The sequence below is a fragment of the Manis javanica genome, chromosome 6 (genome assembly GCF_040802235.1).
Source record: "Manis javanica isolate MJ-LG chromosome 6, MJ_LKY, whole genome shotgun sequence".
Classification (NCBI taxonomy): domain Eukaryota; kingdom Metazoa; phylum Chordata; class Mammalia; order Pholidota; family Manidae; genus Manis; species Manis javanica.
This window is the reverse complement of record NC_133161.1, coordinates 26,489,125-26,510,005: the sequence shown is the minus strand read 5'-3', so window position 1 is coordinate 26,510,005 and position 20,881 is coordinate 26,489,125. Positions and strand designations below refer to the sequence as shown.

The 20,881-nt window shown below is 39.0% G+C and overlaps 1 protein-coding gene across 2 annotated transcripts in view; it reads left to right on the top strand.

Annotated features, from left to right (window-relative positions):
- ASB15 (ankyrin repeat and SOCS box containing 15) overlaps positions 1 to 13,956 on the top strand; it is a 36,605-nt gene extending 22,649 nt beyond the window's left edge. For both annotated transcript variants that reach the window (XM_017641033.3, XM_037023514.2), the window contains 5 exons: positions 1,423 to 1,668; positions 3,362 to 3,533; positions 5,102 to 5,672; positions 6,180 to 6,333; positions 11,487 to 13,956. In XM_017641033.3, coding sequence (XP_017496522.2) covers positions 1,423 to 1,668; positions 3,362 to 3,533; positions 5,102 to 5,672; positions 6,180 to 6,333; positions 11,487 to 11,659 — 1,316 coding nt within the window. In that variant the 3' untranslated portion in view covers positions 11,660 to 13,956. The remainder of the gene's footprint in view (positions 1 to 1,422; positions 1,669 to 3,361; positions 3,534 to 5,101; positions 5,673 to 6,179; positions 6,334 to 11,486) is intronic.
- Positions 13,957 to 20,881: the final 6,925 nt, after the last annotated feature.

The window sequence follows — 20,881 nt, the reverse complement described above, 5'->3', positions numbered from 1 at the left end:
TGAGGACACATATCTCTCAGTTCATTTAACTTATTGATGTTTGCGCGGCAACAACACCAGCTAGGATGAGGTAATTTGCTGTAATTAGAGCTGCCAGTGGCAGGTGGGCGATTCAGAGAAAGGCATTTGTCAACAGACAGGAGACAGCTAGCAGGAGAAAACTGAAATCTCACTGCGGAGACAGCTTGCCTGCCTCCAAATGAAGTAGACAAAGTTTCCCTTCATCCTCCTTTTTTGCCTTTGGGAACCCACCCACTTCCTTGGCCTTAGGCCTTCTGCCTTCTGCCCCCTAGCTGCCCAGGATGTTCTATGGCCCCCGTCTTGCTTTTCCCAGCAAAGGCTCAGACTCTTGAGTCTCTTTTCAAATAGAAGAAAATACAGGCTTCTTCCCTAGACTATAAATTCTATGAGTGAGAGCCAGATCTGTCTTTTTTTCTGTTGTCCATGTGCCTAACCCTGTTCCTTTGATATAGCCAGCATGTCATTCAACTGAATGAATGACCAAATGAATAAGGGAGTGAAAGTAACTGTATTTATGTCCATTTGCTGGAAGTAGCACTCATCCTGCTCTGTTTCTTATTAGGATTTTACTTACTGATAACAGAAAAATGCATTACATCTTCCAGGATTATTTATATCTAAACTGGGACAATTTCTTAATCCAAAGTGTATGTGTGTGTGGGGGGGGGGGTCCAAAGTGTATGTGTGTGTGGGGGGAGGCTACAATTTCAGCTATTATAAACAAGCAGAGGGGGAAGAAACATCTGATTGAGTGAACCTCTTAAACTGTAGCACATTAGCTATCACACACTTTACCTGTTTAGAAAAACTGGCCTACCCAGATTCTAAACATTCCTATTGCTAACCTTCCATTAAGAGCATGGGAAAGAGAATTTCATTTACTACTTACTGCTATCCTTGTTCAGAGAAAAAAAAAATCCTTTGGGAGGGGCCTTGATAAACATTATTTATACATGTGGCTCCAGGATTCTAGAAATGATGAAATAATAATAATTATCATTTATTGGGCTCCTAGTATATACTAGACATTTTCCATATATTATTTAATATATACAACCCAGCAGTGGGTGTTACTTTCATTTTGATGATGAAGAAATTCAAGTTCAGAAAGAGTACACATGATATCCTATTTAGTGATGTGCACTGTTTTCCATGAAACTTTTTCCATCTCAGGTCAGCATCTTAAAGAAAAGGCAGTATCATCTTGCATGCTTCACTCCACACCACAAATTTGGGTCTGAGACGTAGAAGGGGTATGAAAAATACAATATTCTCTTGAAGAAAAAAAGAGAATAGTTAATATCTATTTTGATATCAAATTTGGTAATCAGTTTAATGGCATCTAAAGTATTCATGTTCATAGGCCTACTATTAACTGTTCTTTCTAAAACCATCTTCAAGCTGTAAAAAAGGGCTCTTATGACATGGTGTCAGCTCTGCTTAAACACAATGCCAGCCTTGATCAGCCCTGTGTCAAGCGATGGTCAGCAATGCATGAAGCAGCCAAACAAGGCCGCCAAGATATCATAGCTCTGCTACTAAAACACGGAGGCAATGTCCACCTGAGAGATGGATTTGGAGTCACACCATTAGGTGTTGCGGCTGAGCATGGTCACTGTGACGTGTTGGAGCACTTAATCCACAAAGGTACGTGAAAACCAATTGCCTGTACCTGGTGTTTCTCCTGCCTCTTGGATTCCCCTTCCTCCATTCCCCACTGGCTCCTCTTCTCCAGGGAATGTAATGGCATCAAGCTTTGGTACTTGGCCCCGTGACAGCCCCATCAGTATCCCCCTATTCCACGACTCAGTTAAACCCCATACACCATGACTAAAGATGTGCAAGCCCAGCCCTGACTGCTCTCTCTAGAGTCCACCAGCCCAATTTTCACAGAGATGGCTCACCAGAGTCTCACACGTGTCTCCTCCTAAACAGAATTCCTCTTCTTTCACACTGGATATAATGATTACTCTCAACAAAGACTGAATGCTTACATTTACCTCTATTTCCTCCATTGCCTTTTTTCCCCAAGTCCAGTCACCTGTTCTCACCCTGGCAGTCCCTCTGGTTTGCATCCAGGGCAGGCCCATTGCATCTGCCCTGAGCCAGTGCAGTCATTTCCTACCTGTTCTCCCAGCTTCCGGTCTCCCCATCAGAGGCTCCACATTACATACTGCAGCTCAGCTGTTCTCCCTCAAGGACAGCCACGATCATGTAAACTATGCAAAAAATTCTCAGTGCCTCCCTACTGCCCACTGAACTGCATGCACAGGTCCCAACTGCATCATCCTGAACTATTTTTCTAGGTTTATCCCTCACTGCTATCAACATTTATTCTGCACTACAGCCAAATTAGACATAGCAGTGTCCCCCAATATACTCTGTGTTCCCTCTGCCTGGGTTTGGATCAGTCCTTGCCCTCATCCAGAATGTACTCCCATATAATTCAATCTCTGGCACACCTCCTCCCTGAAGACTTTCCTAATCCTCCCAATGGATTCTGATGCGACCTCCTTTGAGCCCCGCAAGTGCCTTATGCAACAATAGAACAAGAATTGAGACCAAATTCTTACACTGGTTTCTACCACCTCTTTGACCCTAATCTAATTACTTCAACATCTTGTCCTCAGTTTCCTCATCTGTAAATAAAGGCTGGGACCACATGACCCCCAAAGATCCTCTATAAGGAAAAGACTAGCATTTTTGAGGCCCCAAAATACAACCTCATTTTATTGTCAATAAGCCATATGAAACAAGGGGTGTTACTCTAGTGTACACAGGAGGAGATGGAGGTTTTCATAGACAAAACTAGCTTGCCCCGAACAGTCAGCAGCAGAGCCAGAAACCAAACACAAACCTCTCTCCCCTACACCATGCCGCCTAGTCCTGATGCCATTTGTGTTATACAGGTTGTCTTCTTCGATGACGTTTTGTTTCACTTCCCCTCTGAGCTCCATGAGGCAGTCAGACTTATTCACTTTAGGATCTTCTGCTGGGTCACAAACAGCATTTGCACATAAGGGGCAATTGATAAATATTTGTTGAAATGAAATAGAGTGTTAACTGTGGTCTTTCACTTGAGAAGTAAAACTGTCCCTTTTCCTGGGAGCATTTGTCTATCTTGGAATTGCTGATTTTTCAGGTGTTCCTGTGATGCAAAGAGTTTCTAATGAAATGAAACCGGCTGCCTAACTGCTTATTGAAAATACTGAGAACACAGATGTTCTTAATTTAATACTTTTAAAAGTCCTCCCCAGAAAGGAAAACGACACGTTATTTTTGAGCTGACTACCTTGACAGTCCGTCCATTTACCACTGCGCCCCGTGCTTTCCCCGCCAGGCGGTGACGTGTTTGCCTTGGCAGACGATGGGGCATCGGTGCTATTTGAGGCGGCAGGAGGGGGCAATCCTGACTGCATTTCCCTCCTGCTGGACTATGGAGGAAGTGGAAACGTACCTAACAGAACAGGGCACCTTCCTATACACCGCGCTGCCTACGAGGGACATTACCTGTGAGTAACAAATCATAGGATGGTCAAAAATACAAAATTGTATATACTGTAAAATTTCAGGTCTCCTTAACTATACCTCCCCAAATCCAAAAAGACGAAGGCAAAACGTTCACAAGGTTTTCTAAATATTAGGCCAAATGTTTATCTAAATATTTGTTTGATTTTTCCCCCTCCTTTTTATATTCTTGTGCTTCATAAAATTTCTACATTCAACTTCCACTGCTTTTCTAATGAAAGGAATTTGCTTTTAGAAGGAAGTAAGTTATAAGTGAGAACTGCACAAGCCACCCAAGTGTGACCTCCTGGTTTTGTTTTTGTTTTTTAATGTGTTTAAACAAAATACTACAGAGTTTCTATAAATTTTGCCCTTGGTAAAGGAATAAAATTTATGATAATAATATCAGTATTACTCCAACTTGTACAAACACTGACAAATTTTACAGTATAATGTCAAATTAATCCTTGAATAGAACAGTTTCATTGTAAGCTTAGATTATTTTTTTTAAATGGACAGATTTTTTTAAATCACAAAATGAGCCATAATCAACACATCAATAGAAGTCTATAATCACTATATTAAATTACCCACCATGAGAGGATAATTCCAGGCAATTAATATTTTGTATTGTAAGTTCAAAAACTTTGTTAGGCTTTATAGCTTCCAGTGGCCACATTGGCTGTTAAATGGTGACATAATTGATGCTAAGTGACACATTTTTAAAGTTTATGTGGATTTACTCCCAGTGTTCATAAATTCACACATGGTTGCTCTGAATTAGGCACAAAAGATCAAATTATCCTTGCCTGTGGCTCTCACATGTCTAGTTCGATCAAGTGTGAACTTCACAACTATTTGTCACAGGTGCTTAGAAAGATAAGCTATGGTTAGTTATCTCAGTTGGACTGATGTAAGGTTGATAGAATAATAAAAATTCTCCTTGTGACTAATATTTCAATTTCAAGTTATACAGAAGCAGATGGGAATTACATGGCCAATATGAAAGCATAGATTGTTTAGAGGCAGGAAGAGGAGCAACGAATGAGAATTCAAAAGGCCTAAATTCTAGTCCTTGCTCCACATTTAACTGTGTGACCTTGGACAAGTCGTTTTACCTCTCCAGACTTCATACTGCTCTTCTGTTAAATAGAAGGGTTGGACAAGTGATGTCCAAGGTCACCTCCAGCTCTAACTTCCCGTGACTCATTAGTCTCATAGTCAAGACTATGAAGCATTCTTCTATGGCATCAGATGCGCTTGCTTTTCCTTGATTTTTTTTTCATTAAATAGCATTGGTTGTTTATAAATATGTTGTTCAGAAAAGTATTGGCAGATGGGAAGGGTTCCTCACAGTTCTAGGACCAAACATATAAGATGCAGTCTGTTCCCAGGTATATTTTGAGTGGGAAGCTAAATTAACCCTAAACTAAATGGACAAAGGACAAGTGTTTGGTTATCTGGAGGAAATAAGCAAAACTAAACAAACTGTGTTTGCATGTCTAGTGAGGAAGCTGGTTTGTTTAACTTTTTATTTTCTTCATGCCATGTGGATATTTTACTTTCTTTTTAGTGTACTGAAGTATCTCATCCCTGTAACATCCAAATATGCCATCCAGAAAAGTGGCCTAACACCAATTCACTCAGCAGCAGATGGACAGAATGTACAGTGCCTAGAACTGCTTATTGAAAATGGCTTTGATGTCAATACCCTGCTTGCTGACCACATTTCTGAGAGCTATGACGATGAGCGGAAGACAGCACTCTATTTTGCCGTATGTAATAATGATATCCATTGCACAGAAGTCCTTCTGGATGCAGGTGCAGACCCAAACTTAGATCCCCTCAACTGTCTACTTGTGGCAGTGAGGGCCAATAACCATGAAATTGTCCGGCTGCTTCTCTCCCATGGAGCTAATGTCAATTGTTATTTTATGCATGTGAATGACACTCGCTTCCCCAGTGCCATTCAGTATGCCCTGAATGACGAGGTAATGCTGAGGCTGCTGCTGAATAATGGCTATCAAGTGGAGATGTGCTTTGACTGCACGCATGGGGACATCTTTGGAAATTCCTTTGTGTGGTCAGAGATAGAGGAAGAGGTACTGCCAGGATGGACATCCTGTGTAATAAAAGACAACCCGGTGAGTGACATCCTTTTCTTCTTCCTACTGGGAATCATCCTAACTTTTGCTTCTTTAGGGATGTTACAGGAAAAGAAAAATCAACTCCAACTGTTACATGTTTCTTGTTCTTGAAAGTTTTGTTTGTGGTGACATGAGATTTAAGCATAAAACAAGGTGAAAAAGATTGTTTATTTTTCTTGAATTGGAAACTGAGTGAAGGCTGTGAAAACAACAGTTTATGCTTATGTGGTGGAATATGGGGCTAGAAAAACAAAGAAGAATCATGGAAAGAAGCATGATTCTTCCCTGTTACATTGATTACAGTCATTTCAGAGCCATGTGTACAGTTTCAGTACTCATAGTTTCACAGACACAAGCAAATAATTAATTTTTTCTTGTTCATTATAAGGAGGATACTTTATTTCCTGTAAAAAGACAAAGAGCACTTTTTCATAACAAAATTGAGTGTTTATGTATACAGTATATTAAAAGTACTACTAAATTAAATTTTATCAATTCTTTCAGTTCTGTGAGTTTATTACAGTTCCTTGGATGAAACACTTGGTGGGCAGCGTTATTCGTATATTAATAGATTATATGGATTACATCCCTCTGTGTGCTAAACTGAAGTCTGCACTAGAAGTACAGAGACAATGGCCAGAAATCCGTCAGATACTAGGTAAAAAAAAAGTTTTACCTACAAAAATTTTTATAAAAAATGTAAATAGGGAAAGTTTCTTAATATCATCTTTGATACTATTTTAGTGCTATTTTATTTTCAGAATTATCTGTTTTTTTAGATCATGTTTAATGCCTCTGATGTATGATACTGATGTTTTGCCTTTCTCGGTACTTTCCAACTGTTTAATTGTATAATGAGTAATACTATGGCTCTACTAACATTTTGACTAGAATTCATATTTTAAAAGTTGACTTCTGTAATATCATAAAGTATGTAGACTGTAATCGCCACCTGGGCAGGGATCTACTTTATTTTTTTATTCTCACGGCTTAGCATAATACCTTGTAATCATGAAGACTCAATAAACACTGAGTAAATGAATGAATGGAATTAATTAGAATTATCCTTTTTGATATGCACTCTCTCAAGTCATTATAGACAAACTCCTGCCATCAAAAGTTTGTGTTATAGGCAGTCCATTTTATATTCTAAAGCTTAGTTACAATCATAAAAATGAACTATATTACAGAAATTTCAATAAAAATACATCTAAAGTTACTTGAAATACAAATAAATAGAAGCTAGAAAAACATAAATTGCAGAGGTTTTCTCTTTCAAAATATGATTTGGAAAACTGAACTTTCAAAACCTACCTGGACATCAATTTTGTGGAGCCTTAGAGAAGCATCATCAAACTTTATACATTACATTTAAACATTCTGATACTCTTCATACACCTAAATCAGCTTTCAGTGGGATAACAAAATCACAACAGCCTGTTCTTTAGGATCATTATGCAAATTCAGTAAATATGTTTGACAGCCAAGAAGATCAAACTAAAATGTTGCATTGCTTTATGTCTCATATTTGTTAGGTGTAAGGTTCTGATAAAAAGATAAATATGAGTAATAAGAGGTTTGTAGCTAAGCAGAGTCTCATACATTAAATGAATTAATCTGAATTTGGACAGTTTTGACCATGGTAGTAAGAAATGTAGGTTGGTAGAAAGGATGAAGACTTTGGCTAGAAAGAGTGATAGTTTAACTTAGTGTATATTTGGAGGTAATCTTGAATTTTCCTCAAATGGCTCTTGCTCTTCAATGAGTTCTATAATAGGAGAGGCTTTATGGCAACTAAAACAAGAATCTTAGAGAATCTTGTAAATAATGTAGTATTATGAGCCTAGAACTTGACCTCTGGGGTCAGACAGACCTAGGATGGGATGGACTTCTGACCTTGTCTAGATGTAGGATTGCTAGGCTGTACGGTGCATATGTCATTCAGAGCTGATATTTTCGTGGAAGCAAGCAACAATTTATTATATCCTTTTGTTTTATTAGGGGAAGGGGAATATTTTATTTCCTTTAAAAAGACCAGGATCATCATATTAACTGTGTAACTACTTATCCTTTTTATGCCAAGGTTTTCCCACTGTGAAATGGGACTAGGGTAGTATTTACCTCATAAGGTTGTTGCAGGGAATTAAAGAGATGAACATGTAAGATAAGACACTTACGTAATGTCTACAACATTAAAAAGAATAAATTTAGCTATATAAAACTAAATTATTAGTATTTTTATATTGTTTTTGTTTATGTGCACTATCTGAAATGTGTATACATAAAGCATATTGTGAAATCTTCACGGCTTGCAGAGTTAGGAGCTATCATGCTTATTTTTACAAATACGAAACATGGCTAAAGGCAATTGCAAAGTTGTTTGAACTATATGAATCCTTGAAACTGCCCTGTCAGGCCTCTGTTTATTAACTGAAATCCACACTGGGAGTAAAATCAGAATCAAGCAGGACAGACACATGAGCAAATCCACGTAAAAGTGGGCGTGGGAAACAGAACCCAAAGCCACCATCTTTTGGATCAAAGTTAGAGGAGCTCTCTTGAACCCAGCATCCTTTTAAAAGTTCAGGAAAACTAAAGCCACATAAAAATGAGCAACAGGAAAGTATCACAGTCAATCTCATACAAATATAAGAAAAAATAGAAAGAGGAAAAATAATTTACCCACAGCCACTGCAAGCACACCAGACTCAGAACAGATTAAAACTGAAACCTTCTATTTCAAAACAAGCTAAAAGGCATAAGGAAAAGGATACAAGAAATGAAAGAATAACACAAGTCGGAATTAGAAAAATTCAGAAATGAGGTAACAGAACTGAGGAAAGAATTAGAAATAAAAAGAAAAAAATAATTTCAAATATAAAGAGTGACACGAAAACAAGAACTAATAAAGCAATAGATAATATCTTAAAAGAAAAAGAAGATGAAATAAAAATTTTAAATAAAATAGAAATGAATGGATAAATAAAAGGATTAGAAAGACAGTGACAGATATGGAAGACAGGCAATGAGGAGTGAAGCTATGAATAATAGGATTCCTTGAAAAGGAAAACCAAACTGAGGGAACACAACAAATACAAAAACCTATGTTTCAAGAAAAACTCTCTATAACAAAAAGAAAGACTTGATACTACAAATTACAGATCACTATATCCTTTGGACAAATGGGCAAAAAGAACAAGTAATTTATGAGGGAAAAATGTCAGATTATCTCAGGCAACACCATTCCTCTGACTGCCTTCTGAAGTGTCCACTAAGTTATGAGCTTCAGACAAACCAAAATGGCTGGAGAGATAGTGACGTAAGGACTAGTCATGAACATTAAACAAAATACCACAACTAAGTGAGAGGTAAAAGGGAGAAGATAGAATATGTAAAGGTTGTGTGGTCAGATAATGTAGATAAAGACACATCTATTTTTAAATGGGGCAAAAATGTGGGAGAGCACACACAAAAACATTTTAAAAGATACCAGAAATTATTTTGGTGGTGGAGTAATATTATTACTGTTATTCTGAGAATGAAAGATGCAATCAGTGAGTAACTGAAACCACTGTATAAATATGATATTTTTTTAAATTGCTCAACTCCAGAGGCTAAGAAAATCAATTCATTATCTTAAAAATTGCTAAAAGAAAATATCCAAGCATTTTTTCCACCTTCCTGTATGATTTGCACCACTAGTAACCAAAGAGTAGATGACTAAAAGCATCTGTTTATAAAAATATTCCAAATAATAATTGAAAAAGAAATGATGTAATTCGGTATCACTGTTCTGCAGCCCCCCAGCAAGCTAATGCATGTACTCACTGAGCATCAGCTGCTGCTAATGACACATTATGTGGCCATCGATGAAAGAACACAGCACCAGCTACAGTTTTGCGAAAGAAATCAAACCTGAGTCTGGTCAAGACTCTGGACCCAGCTATTAATTTGCAACAAATAGAGGCACCGTGAAAATACAATCAGCAGAGTTCAGGCTCTGGGAAACTACAGGGTGTTTTGGTCCTTCACAGATTAACTGAAAGAAAAAGAAGGAGGTGGAGAGAAGAGTCTGCAGAGTAAATGAGACTCAAAGGACATAGTCAAATTTTAAAACAACATCGTCAGTGCTATAATGTAGGAATAGCACAGTTAAATGATGAAGCTCTAAAGGAAGTGATTAATACCAAAGCAGAATAGTGGTTACTTACAGGGGAGGAAAGGACAAAGATTGGGATGAATGGTGGAGGAAATTCCGGGGTGGCCGAGGAAATTGTGCAATTCCTGAACTGGGAGGTGATTAAAGATGCTCACCGAATAATCACCAACATTGAGTTATGAAACTACCCATGTGTAGTTCTGTCTGTATTTATTCTACAATAAAAAGGTTAAAATGTTTTGGAGGTTGTAAGGGGAAACAACCTGAAGTCTCAGAAAATGTAATTTACCCAAGGAATAGACATAGAAAATAACAAAGCAAGGGTTTGAACCCTGTTGGTCTCACTTCAGATCACCTTCTCCAGTCCACTGCACTTCCTGTCATAGGCAGAATGGATTTTGCTTCTAGCTGGCAATTAATTGTCCATGTATTTTTATTGCAAAATAATGACCAATTTCTATGACTTTAGAAAGAAAATCCAGGTAAGAATAAGACCAGGGTGTTTTTTTTGGTGTTTTAGTTATAAATTATTGCAACTAGACTATTGTCAGTTCATTGCTGTGATCATGGTTAACCACTGGATGTCAGGGTTCCTCCAGGTATATGTAAGGCAGTATATTTGTTAGGGAAAGAAAAATGGTAAATTTTTTAAAGATGGGTTTATTTTGCCTATTTTGGTAATAGTAATTTTGCTTCGATTTCTGAAAAACATTGTTTTAATTTTTTTTTGAAAAGATCATTTGGTTGCTTATAATCAAATGTAGCAGAAATGTCTTTCACTATTGAACTGAATGATAGTTCATGTTATTGAGTGGTGACAATGCCCCACACATTTCTCATACTTTACATGAATTAACTTGTTTGATGTTCAAACAACCCTATGAAGTGGGTCCCATTGTTATCCACATTTCACAGGTCAGTATACTGAGATCACAGAGGTTAAGCAACTTACCCAAGGTCACACAAATACTAAGTGGCAGAGCCAGGATTTTAATTCACGCCAAGTCCAGAGCCACAGCTAAGTTCCTATGCTCTGCTGCCTTTTCACTAGCTCATATTGCTAGTATAATATATCAGTACTATAATTGTAATGTAGATAAGGGAAGAGTTGAAAATAAAGACTAGCATCAGGTATTTGAGTAACATTAGTAGATGTTTTTTGTTTTAATATAAAATGTTTAGATGTTAGACACTGAAACAAGCCTAAGACTGAATCATCACATATGGAATCATTTGTATCAGATGTTTCTTAGGTAATTATTCATCAGAAAGATTGGTAGAAGAGAGAGGAAATAAATGTATCTCTACAATACTCAATTCTAAAGCATAAATAGAAGAAGTGAGCATTTGCTTTCTTAAATCAAGTCCATTCATTCATTTAACATACTCTAGTCGAACACCTGCTACGAGTCAGATTCTCTTCCTGACACAGTGACAGACTAAATGTCTACCTTTGTGGAGCTTACATTCTAGAAGAATGGTCTGGAATGCTTATTTACAATTTTAATTCTGCTTAAAATTACCATTTGTTAATGTGTGCATACCTGTGTTTCAGAATAACACTATTAATATTATTCTAAAACAGTCTGTGTCTAACACATCAATCCACTAATGTTTTTATTTTTGCCTGTGTGTTTTTTCCATCATTCTAGAGAATCCTTGCTCATTAAAGCATTTGTGCCGGTTAAAAATTCGAAGACTTATGGGACTCCAGAGACTCTGCCAACCAGCCTCAATGAAGAAGCTCCATCTACCACCACCCATTCAAAGATACATACTATTTAAAGAGTATGATCTCTATGGACGAGAGCTAAAATTGCCATAATTTAAAAATAGTATTTTAAAATGTGATTTCTAAAATATTTTGAAATAGGATTCCTTCAGAGAATTTCTTGGAACCATTTTACATCTTTAAATGTATTTAAATCCATTAACAATTTTATGACTGAAACAGTGTGTTCTTAAGGGAACACCATATTTTACATCTTTAAAGACCTTTACGAAGAACCACTTTCTCAAACTCACATCTCCAGCCAATTGCTGGCCCTTTGAGTGAAAAAAGCTCTTTCCTGCCTTCAGATTCACGCACGGCAGTCTGGCTCCTGCTCCCTCTGTTATCCCAGATCCTTGACAGCTTTCTTGTTGCCAGTCTCAGTGAGCATTCTGGTCCTTTCAGCTGATTCCTGCAGCACCTGAACTGCTGCCTGCTGGCTCCTTGAACTGCTGTCTCCCCTGGTCTGCATGCACCTGCCTCTCGGCTCTCCCCCTACTTCCCTGACCACCCTGCCTCTGCCAGCCCCTTAGGGTGTGCCTTAAGCCCTCTTCTTATACTGTGTTCTCTGGGGAATCCATCCATGTCTACAATTTCAATTTTTATTTATATGCTACTGACTGTAAAATTTATATCCGAAGTTCAGCTCCTTCTCTCATCTGTTTGAGACCTATGTAGACATTTGAACACAAAGGCACCTCAAATTCAACATGTCTCAAAATGAACTCGCCACCTTCCTCCACACAAAGCCTTCTTCTACATCCTCTACTGAAAGCCAGTTTCCCAAGGCAAAAGCCTGGACATCAGTCTTGATCATCCCATTTTCCTTACCCAGTATGACAAGTCACCAAATCCTTGGTAAGTTTGTCCCTTTAAGTCGTCGTCTTCTACTCAGTTGTATTGATTTGGCCCTAATTCTAGCTGTTACTCCCTTTTCCTGGGATACTCTAGTGTTTCATAACTGGCCTTCCTCCCAGCTGCCTTTCCCCATACAACACACATTCTACACATAACAACCCAGAGGGGTCTTTTACAAATATAAGGAGAGTTTCACTCCCCTGTTGAAAATCATTTCCACTGCTCTTAGAATAAAGCCCAAAGTTCTCCTGTGGCCATTCATGACCTAATTCCCTGCCTTCCTCCTCAGCCTTATCTCTTGACTTCTCCTTCTCCTATCTCCTTCAACCCTATCAAACACTTTTAGAACTAAATTTATTCTTTGAACAGTAATTCCCAGACTTTTAGATTTTATGCACCAGTAGTTTTTGATTTGCTTATTTATAAAATAGGGTTGTATATTTTTAAAAATACTTCATCTACTATCATTGTCATTTCATAAAAGAGGGGCCATTTTAATGCCAGAAAATAAGACGGCCTTAAACTCAATTATTAAAATCGAACAACTTTAGCTTTGAAAGAACAAACTGTCTTCATCTCTCCACAGAATGAAAATTTCATTCTGGCCCAAGAAGTATCTGAGGCCCTTAGTTTGGGAGCCACTGTTAGGATAGGCCGTGCCTTCTCGCACCTCAGGGTCTTTGCATTTTCTTCTCCCTCTGCCCGGAATCCTCCTTCCACCTCCTCCCCTTCTCCACCATTATCCTTCAGGTCTCAGCTTAGCTGTTGCTTCCCCTGGGGTGGGATTACCCCACACAGCACATCTGTGGCTGTGACATAGGGGCCTGTGTTCTCATCTGCTGGCCCCGCTAGGCTGTTAGCTCTGTGAGGACAGGGTCCGTGTTTGTTTTGTTTTCCAGTGTTTTCTTAGGTCCAAACACATTCCCCAGAGCAACAGTTATTTGTTGAACATATGGAATGAGTGACTGTAATATAAGACCCAGACAAAAATAATCAGTGACCTCATCATTATAAAATGATAGTTTAAATCTCTGAATTGGTTATATAGCCTTAATAAGGTAATTATGTATATTTACTTTTCTATTTTCATTTAGATTTTAATAATGTGCTTTTCATATGTTTATTTATCTTTAGAGTTGCTGTACTCTTTCAATAGTAATGCCTCACTGGTTTGTGAAATTTTCAGATTGTATTTAGCTTTAGTTACCTTTGAAAGATAAATAAATACAAAAAAAACCCTGTACAGTTAGAGTTATAGTTTTAATCTCTTGTTTTCCTCAGAGGATATGTTTTTATATAAGTTAAATTGTAATGTATTTAATGCAAACTATAGTGCTTTGTGTATAGTATTTCATGATTCCTCTGTTTTTTCAGTTGTGATTAGAATCCATCATCAACTATAAATATTGCTCCAAATAAATAAGACAATAATGAGGATGTAAGTCTGCTATATGATATTCAGAAATTAAATACATCAAAGCATTGACACTTTATTTCATGTATTTTATATAAATATTAAGTGTGTTCATACATTTATGTGTGTAAATGTATTTGAATGTAAAGATGTGAATTCACGCACATGCTGTAGGTTTGAAAGTGGTTTTTTGGTATTTGTGAAACAGGAGAAAAATGCATTCTATGAAATTGAGGCAATTGCTGTATCCAAAATGGGTTCAATCTTTTTCTAACTACATTTTGAACTTTCTTAGCAGTGTTTTGAGTGGGCTGGACAGGAAGGGGAGTGATTTTTGTCTGATTAGAACTCTTGTTTCTCCTAGACTGTGGCACTTTGTCTTGGAGAGGGCCACACTGCTTCTAACCAGTGAGACTTAGGTGCCTGTTTAGCTGCTGTGGAAGCGACATGATAGAGTTTTGATGACATCTTCCCATGCTGCCAAGTGTCCACTGCTGTTTTGGTCACCATGGATTTTGCTTTGTGTCATACAGAGTGTGTGTGTGGGGTTGAAAGAAGTGGATCTGACTTCTCATCTGAGCATGTTTTGTTCAGTTTTTCCTTAGGTGATCTTCAGATAGTATTTTTATTTCTGACATAAAATAATTTCATAATTGAAATTCACACTGAAACTACATGCCTCCTGAAGAGTGTGGTTCAGTCATTTAGTTAGTCACAGAGCATAGTTCCAGGCAACAGGATGATAGTACAGAAGATGTGGAAATGATCCTATAAATGCCATACAGCAACTAGTCATAGGCCACACTCCCTTTGATGCAGGTTTTTGAAAAATCAGTATATATGGGTTGGACAGCATGGAAACTACAAAAAAGACAGTCTTTTATGACACAGAGATCATGTTTAAGCCTTGTCATTGACCTTTCACCACACATTCCTATCCAGATTTGGTTTCAAGACACATTACTCTCATGTATACACTTTCCAAATTAGAAATTGTACAGGACACAAAGGAACTCTAAGTTGCTTCAAGTTACTTATGGTTTAAAATGAAACACTACATGCATATATCCATACTTGCATACATATAGTCCATGTATACATATATATGACTACATACATATAAGATACATAAAGACATACCTTATAGTGTGGCATTTTAGTGATGCCTTATAATGCAGTAGGTAAGAACATATACTTTGCAGTCAAAGAGACCTAACCAGGCTCCATCAGTTATCAGCTGCTTAATTTTGAACAAGACATGAGATAAGTGTACAAACACTATATCTAACTTAGAGCAAGTGCAAGTGAAACTCAAGCTCTCATTATTATAATACAGTGACAGTGGCAGTCACTGTCACAGAAGGGCAGAAGTGAAGAACCTTGGCCTTATGGTACAATGATTGGCATGCTTAGATATGAAAATGTGACAAATAACATGAGAGGTCTATAAGGCATCTCACTGTCATCCATGAATACTTTGAGAAAATTCATGGAATGAAAACAGCAGAGAACTGTTCCAAGCACATAAAAGCCCACATCTGCTTTTTCTTAGTAAAACCCTGTTCTTCAGTTGTTGAAAAGGGAAGAAAGGACTTCTCAGGAGAGAAGATGTGTAGAAGGAATAGACTTATTTGACTTCAGTGACCTGTGTTATGTAAGCTTGCGGAATACTAGAGATGTCTGGGGATTTGCTGTTTTTGGAAGGAGATGGTCTAGTAATTTGAATCTGGGCACTGGGAGCGCCTGAGTTCTAATGTTGGACAGGCCAGCGATTCCGTGAGAGGCCCTTGATGGGTACTCACATTCTGTGCTTTAGATTCCAGTAAACCGGGAACAGCATATCTCTTGTCTTGGAAGCATTCCATCCCGGATCTCCCAGTGAGATTAAAGATAAAACTTAGAAGCAGCCCATAGTATTGAGTAAAATAGAAGGTGTGGAGAGCCCTTTTGTGATAGTCACCTTAGGATTGACTGGTTGTGAGCCACCAGTATCCAGTTCTTTCTGTCTGAAGCAAAATCTTCACTGGCTGCTTAAGGAACCTATTTTTTATGCTTTGTGAAAGTCAAATAATTAAACATAGCATTCAGCGGTTAACAATTATATTCCTGAATGTCTGAAGACCCCTAAAAATGTAGTTACCCCAATTAGTTTAATATTATTTCAACGAGGTGACAGTTGTAATGACCTTGAACCAGAGGATAGTATTTTGTTTGAGTCTGACTCACTGGAAGCCTCTTAGGCTGAGCTCAACTTGAAGGTGAAGGTCTTGCCCTTCACCATCTGTGGGTTGGAGGATGCCCTGACTATATCTTAATTTTAGTGAGTCTAACTTCCTACAGTGATTCTAGATTGTATGAAGACCCTCTCTTCATTTTCAATTCCTTTTAGTTCATTTTAATTCATTTAACTTCATTTCTAGTGCATTTTAGTACATTCTAGAAAGACAACGCCAATAGTAATGCCTTTCATTTGTCCTGTGTCTTACAGTCCACAAAGCATTCCCCATACACCATCTCACTTGATTCTTACAACTACTTTAGAAGTAGAGCAGGACAGGGCTTACTTACCTCCACTCTATAGATAAAGAAACCAATCGTACTGTCAACTAAGGTAGCAAATGCCAGAGCTAGCACTGACTGGGACTCCTGACTCCAAACCTCAACCTCTTTCCACCTCCTCACTTCTCACTCAGATCAGGATTTCATTCAGATTGTTCATAATAGCCAAAAAAAAACGGAAACAATTCAAACGTCCATCAGATGGTAAATAAACACAATATGGCATCTCTATACAATGAACACTACCCTATGCTATGACAAGGATGAATCTCAAAACATTAAATTTAGTGAAATAAGTCAGACACAAAAGGACATTATTGTACGATTCCATTTATATAAAATAGAAAGAAAACAGATTAGTGGTTTCCTGGGCTGGGGGTCAGGAACAAAGGTTGACTGCAGTGGGGCACAGGGATCTTTTTGGAGTTCTTATATTGGACTGTGGTGATAGTTGCACAACTTGGTAAATTTACTAGAAATAGTCATTGAATTTTACCCTTCGAGTGGGTGAATTTTATGGTATGTAAATTAATCTGAAAACAAAAGTGTAGGAGGAGCTTCTCTCTCCCTGACAGGTGATGCTGTTAACAAGCTCACTGAGGAGGCCCAGCTAAACAACAGAATCATCTGGCTCGAGGGAAGGCTCTTGGTTCTTGTGCTAGCAGCGCATGATTTATTTGTTTTGCTGTGCTGATAAGACTGTTCACAGCAGATGACCCCGCTTCAAGGGCAGCACAATGCTTGCTGCCTTTGCTAATCCTACAGGCCTTAAACCCAGACAAATTCAGCTGGCTCTGCCAACTTCTGACATTGTCATACTGGTTGTGCTAGAACTTTCCCACTTTTATTATTATTATTATTATTTACAAGACACACAAAAACATACAGATTGGAGAGATACAAAGGAAGTTTTCCTGTTCTCTTAAGAGTGTGAATTGGCAAGGAATCATGCTGCCAGGGGGATGGGGCTTTTGTAGCACCCTTGAAAACCTACTCTGAGTCCCTGAGTGTGCAGTGGAAAGGGGAACATGGGGAAGCTGGGGAAGGCCTTGGGAAACAAATGCCAGAGGAAAAAGAGAGAAGGCAAACACTTGAAAGGCCATGGATCTCAAGGACACAGAGAACCATGCAAGTAAAGGTCAAGTGAGGAACTCTGGGCCTGTGTGAAAAGACAGTGCCTTCAATTTTTATAATAAAGTTGCAAAAGGAAAAACTCAGTAACCAGACACCAGCTCTTGAGCACCAGCTGTCCCATTACTGAGCACACCGTGTCCCCATATTCCTGTGTTTTGACACTGAATGTACCTTTCTAGCCCCTCTTCCAGCAGGAGGTCAGCTTTTCTACCCTTTAAGCTTTTCTACCCTGAGTGACGTGGAGTTTTCTACAGTGACGGTTGTCATGAACCAGAGGACATCACTATCCCAGGGAAAAGATCCATGTCTTGGGGGCTGGCTCTCCGCACCATTCTTCCTAATACCACAGTGAGCACAATTGCCCAAAGCCATAATATCAAAGCCCGAGGTTATAACCGCACTAGTTGCTGAAATGAAAGAAAGCCTCAGGCCTTCCAGCACACCCTAAGTAACATGTCCTGTACTAGAACTTCATCTGATACACATCAAATCCACTCCCCATTTCTCAAGTGGAAGTCCATATTCATGATCTGGGGTGTAAGATGAAAATCCTGATGATGAAGTTCAGCTTCTCTTTTCTGGCTTTTGGATTTTTTCTGGAAATCATTTTGTCTTTACAGTTTTAACACTGTCTCTTTACCTCTTCATGTGCTTGTGGACTCATTGTTGCATGTTTGAACTAGTCCAACAAAAGCTAATTGAACCTATTATACATAAGGCAAAGCAGTAGATACTCCATTAAAAATCCTTTCATCCCATCTGTGTTTCATTTTGGTACGTTTTGAAATGAACTAGTAAATCTCAATATGAGAAGCAGCTTGGAGTTATGGAACATGGCTGTAATGATCTCTCCCTAGTTGGGCATACTTAGAGACATTTTAACTGCTCAGAACCTCAGAACCTATTTTTGTCCTTTGTGAAATAGAGGGAATAGCATCTGTTTCATCAAGTGTTGCCTCAGACACAGTGAAGTGGTAGCTATACACAATTATTAAGTGGCTATCATATTGCTAGGTTAGACTGTTGGGCACATGGTATGTAAAAGCATTTTGTAAACTCTAAACCTTATACAACTGCAAGATATTTTTATAAATAACTCTAGTAGTTTTAAATTTGGCTCTTGCTCACCTCCACAAGCTGGCACAGCTCAGAGGGCTGTCTGGCTGCCAAGCCTGAGAATGAAGGCTTGACAAGGGAATCGCCAGTCTCATCCGATCCCTGTGGCCTGTTGGGTTGTTCTCTGTGTAGAGCCTGACCTTTGCCTGACATTCCCCCTGGGAGCCTCTCTCCATCTCTCTGAGAAGCTCCCAGCAGACAGATGGAGTGAAGCCGGAAGCTTAACTTCCTTACGGGTCATTACATTTATTGAGCAGCCTCATGACAAACTAGCTGTAGGAAAAGCTGAAAACCCAAATCTTTCTATGTAAGTTGGGAACAGTTAGATCTAGATCAGGAAGCAATCCTGCACTTGTACAGGGAGAGAGATTAGATAAGCCTTAAGAAAAAAAAAAAAAAAGAAGGCAGGGGTAGAGGGAAGGGGACGGTTAGGGGCAGCTACTTAACAGTAGAGAGACCTTTGTCATTTGTTTTTAAGGATTTGTTTCAAGTCATTCAAGCAAGAATCATTTGTTTCAAGAGGATTTAATTTTCCAGTTTTGCAAATGACACAATAGCATGTGATTTCTGTGCTTCCTCATCAGCAAATTGAGGGCAGTTTAAATAAGAAAGACATCCATGAAATGAACAAGAACATCATCATGAGATATGAACACTGAGGGGCGGGCTCCTTCCTTAGATTGGGGGTCACATGAGAGGCAGATGGGCCATGCAGCAGGGGCTTCCAGGCCCTCTGAGTACTGGGGTTCCCAAAAGTAGTGGAGTACTGGGTGTTGGATGCTGCAGAGTGGAGAAGCCAGGGGACAAATAGGTGGCATTTTTCTATAAGCATTTCTGGGAAACTGAGTAAGGAAATCTGAGAAGAAAGAAGCTCAAATCATCTAAGATCTAGTAGTTTATCATGATTCAAATACTGTTTTAAATACAGTCTCACTTTCATAACTCATTTTCATTTATAATTTTATACTATTATTCTTAAAAGGGCCCCCCAAACCATATCATCTTCAGGCTCTGTAAGACATAGATCTATCCCTGCCTGTACTGCAGTTCATATGGTTGGTTTTGTTTTTCCTAAACACTACTTGAACTCTAATAACTAAGCTAGACTTTGGGGATGGCGAATGGGGTAGCAATGGCCTGTCCCCTGGAGGACATGCCTTCCTGCCAAGACCAGTTCCAAGCAAGCAATCCCCAGTGGGATGCTGTGCAGAATGGAGATTGGTGGGAGCTGGGAAGACTAAGCTGGCTAAGGCAAGGGGATAGTTCTCCTCGGGAGCGTTACTTCAGTCCTGAGCAAAGTAGAAGACGCAAAGGCATTCCGGGCAAAGGGAGAGAGTGGGCAGTGGCTCGGGAGCAAACAAGTGTGGAGAGTTCAGAAGCCCAGTGAGACTCAGGGGTGAGAGGTGGATGAAGTGATCAGAGCTGAAGCTGTAAAGGTGGGCAGGGCCTGATCCAGGAAGGGCCGGAGGGCCTGATTCAAGGTTTGGCCTGCACCGCAATGGGAGCCTTCAAGGGTTTTGGGCACACAATGTCCCAATGAGATTTGTGTTTTTCCAAAGTTGCTCTGGCTCTATTGTGGACAAAGGAAAATGTCAGCCATCCAAGATAATGAGGACAGCAGCTGAGACTCGAGCTGAGACAAGGGGACCGATCGAAAGGAATTCAAGAACTGTTCAAAATACAGGAGTTCAGGCCGTGCAACGGACGAGGATGATGCTGGTGAGAGAAGGAGCCAAAGGTGACACACAGGCTCCAGCCCCTGAGTGGATGGGGATCCCGTTTTCAGAAGTGCGGAGCCAGGGCTTGTGGTGGGGAAGGCGGGAAGAAGGAAATGAACATACCAGTCTGGGGCAGGTTGAGATGTAAGTGCCAGTGAGATGCCCAGATGGAGATTTTCTAGGTAGTTTCATGAAACATTCTTGAGCATGAGGATATAAATTGTAGCTCGGTAAAGTGACATGTCATTGCAAACCTTGGTCCTTTGGGGTCCTTTCAAATCACTGAAATGACACATATTAAATCTGTGACTGACAAGGGCCTATTGTAGAATAAAGCAGAGGAGCAGAGGAAATGAGATTGTTATTAAAAATATTCATTTAAGACATTCATTTAACTCTTATGCTTATAAATAGGAATGTCTATGTGAAAATTTTTAAATAGGAACAGATCCTGAAAGTACCAAATTCTTACTGAAA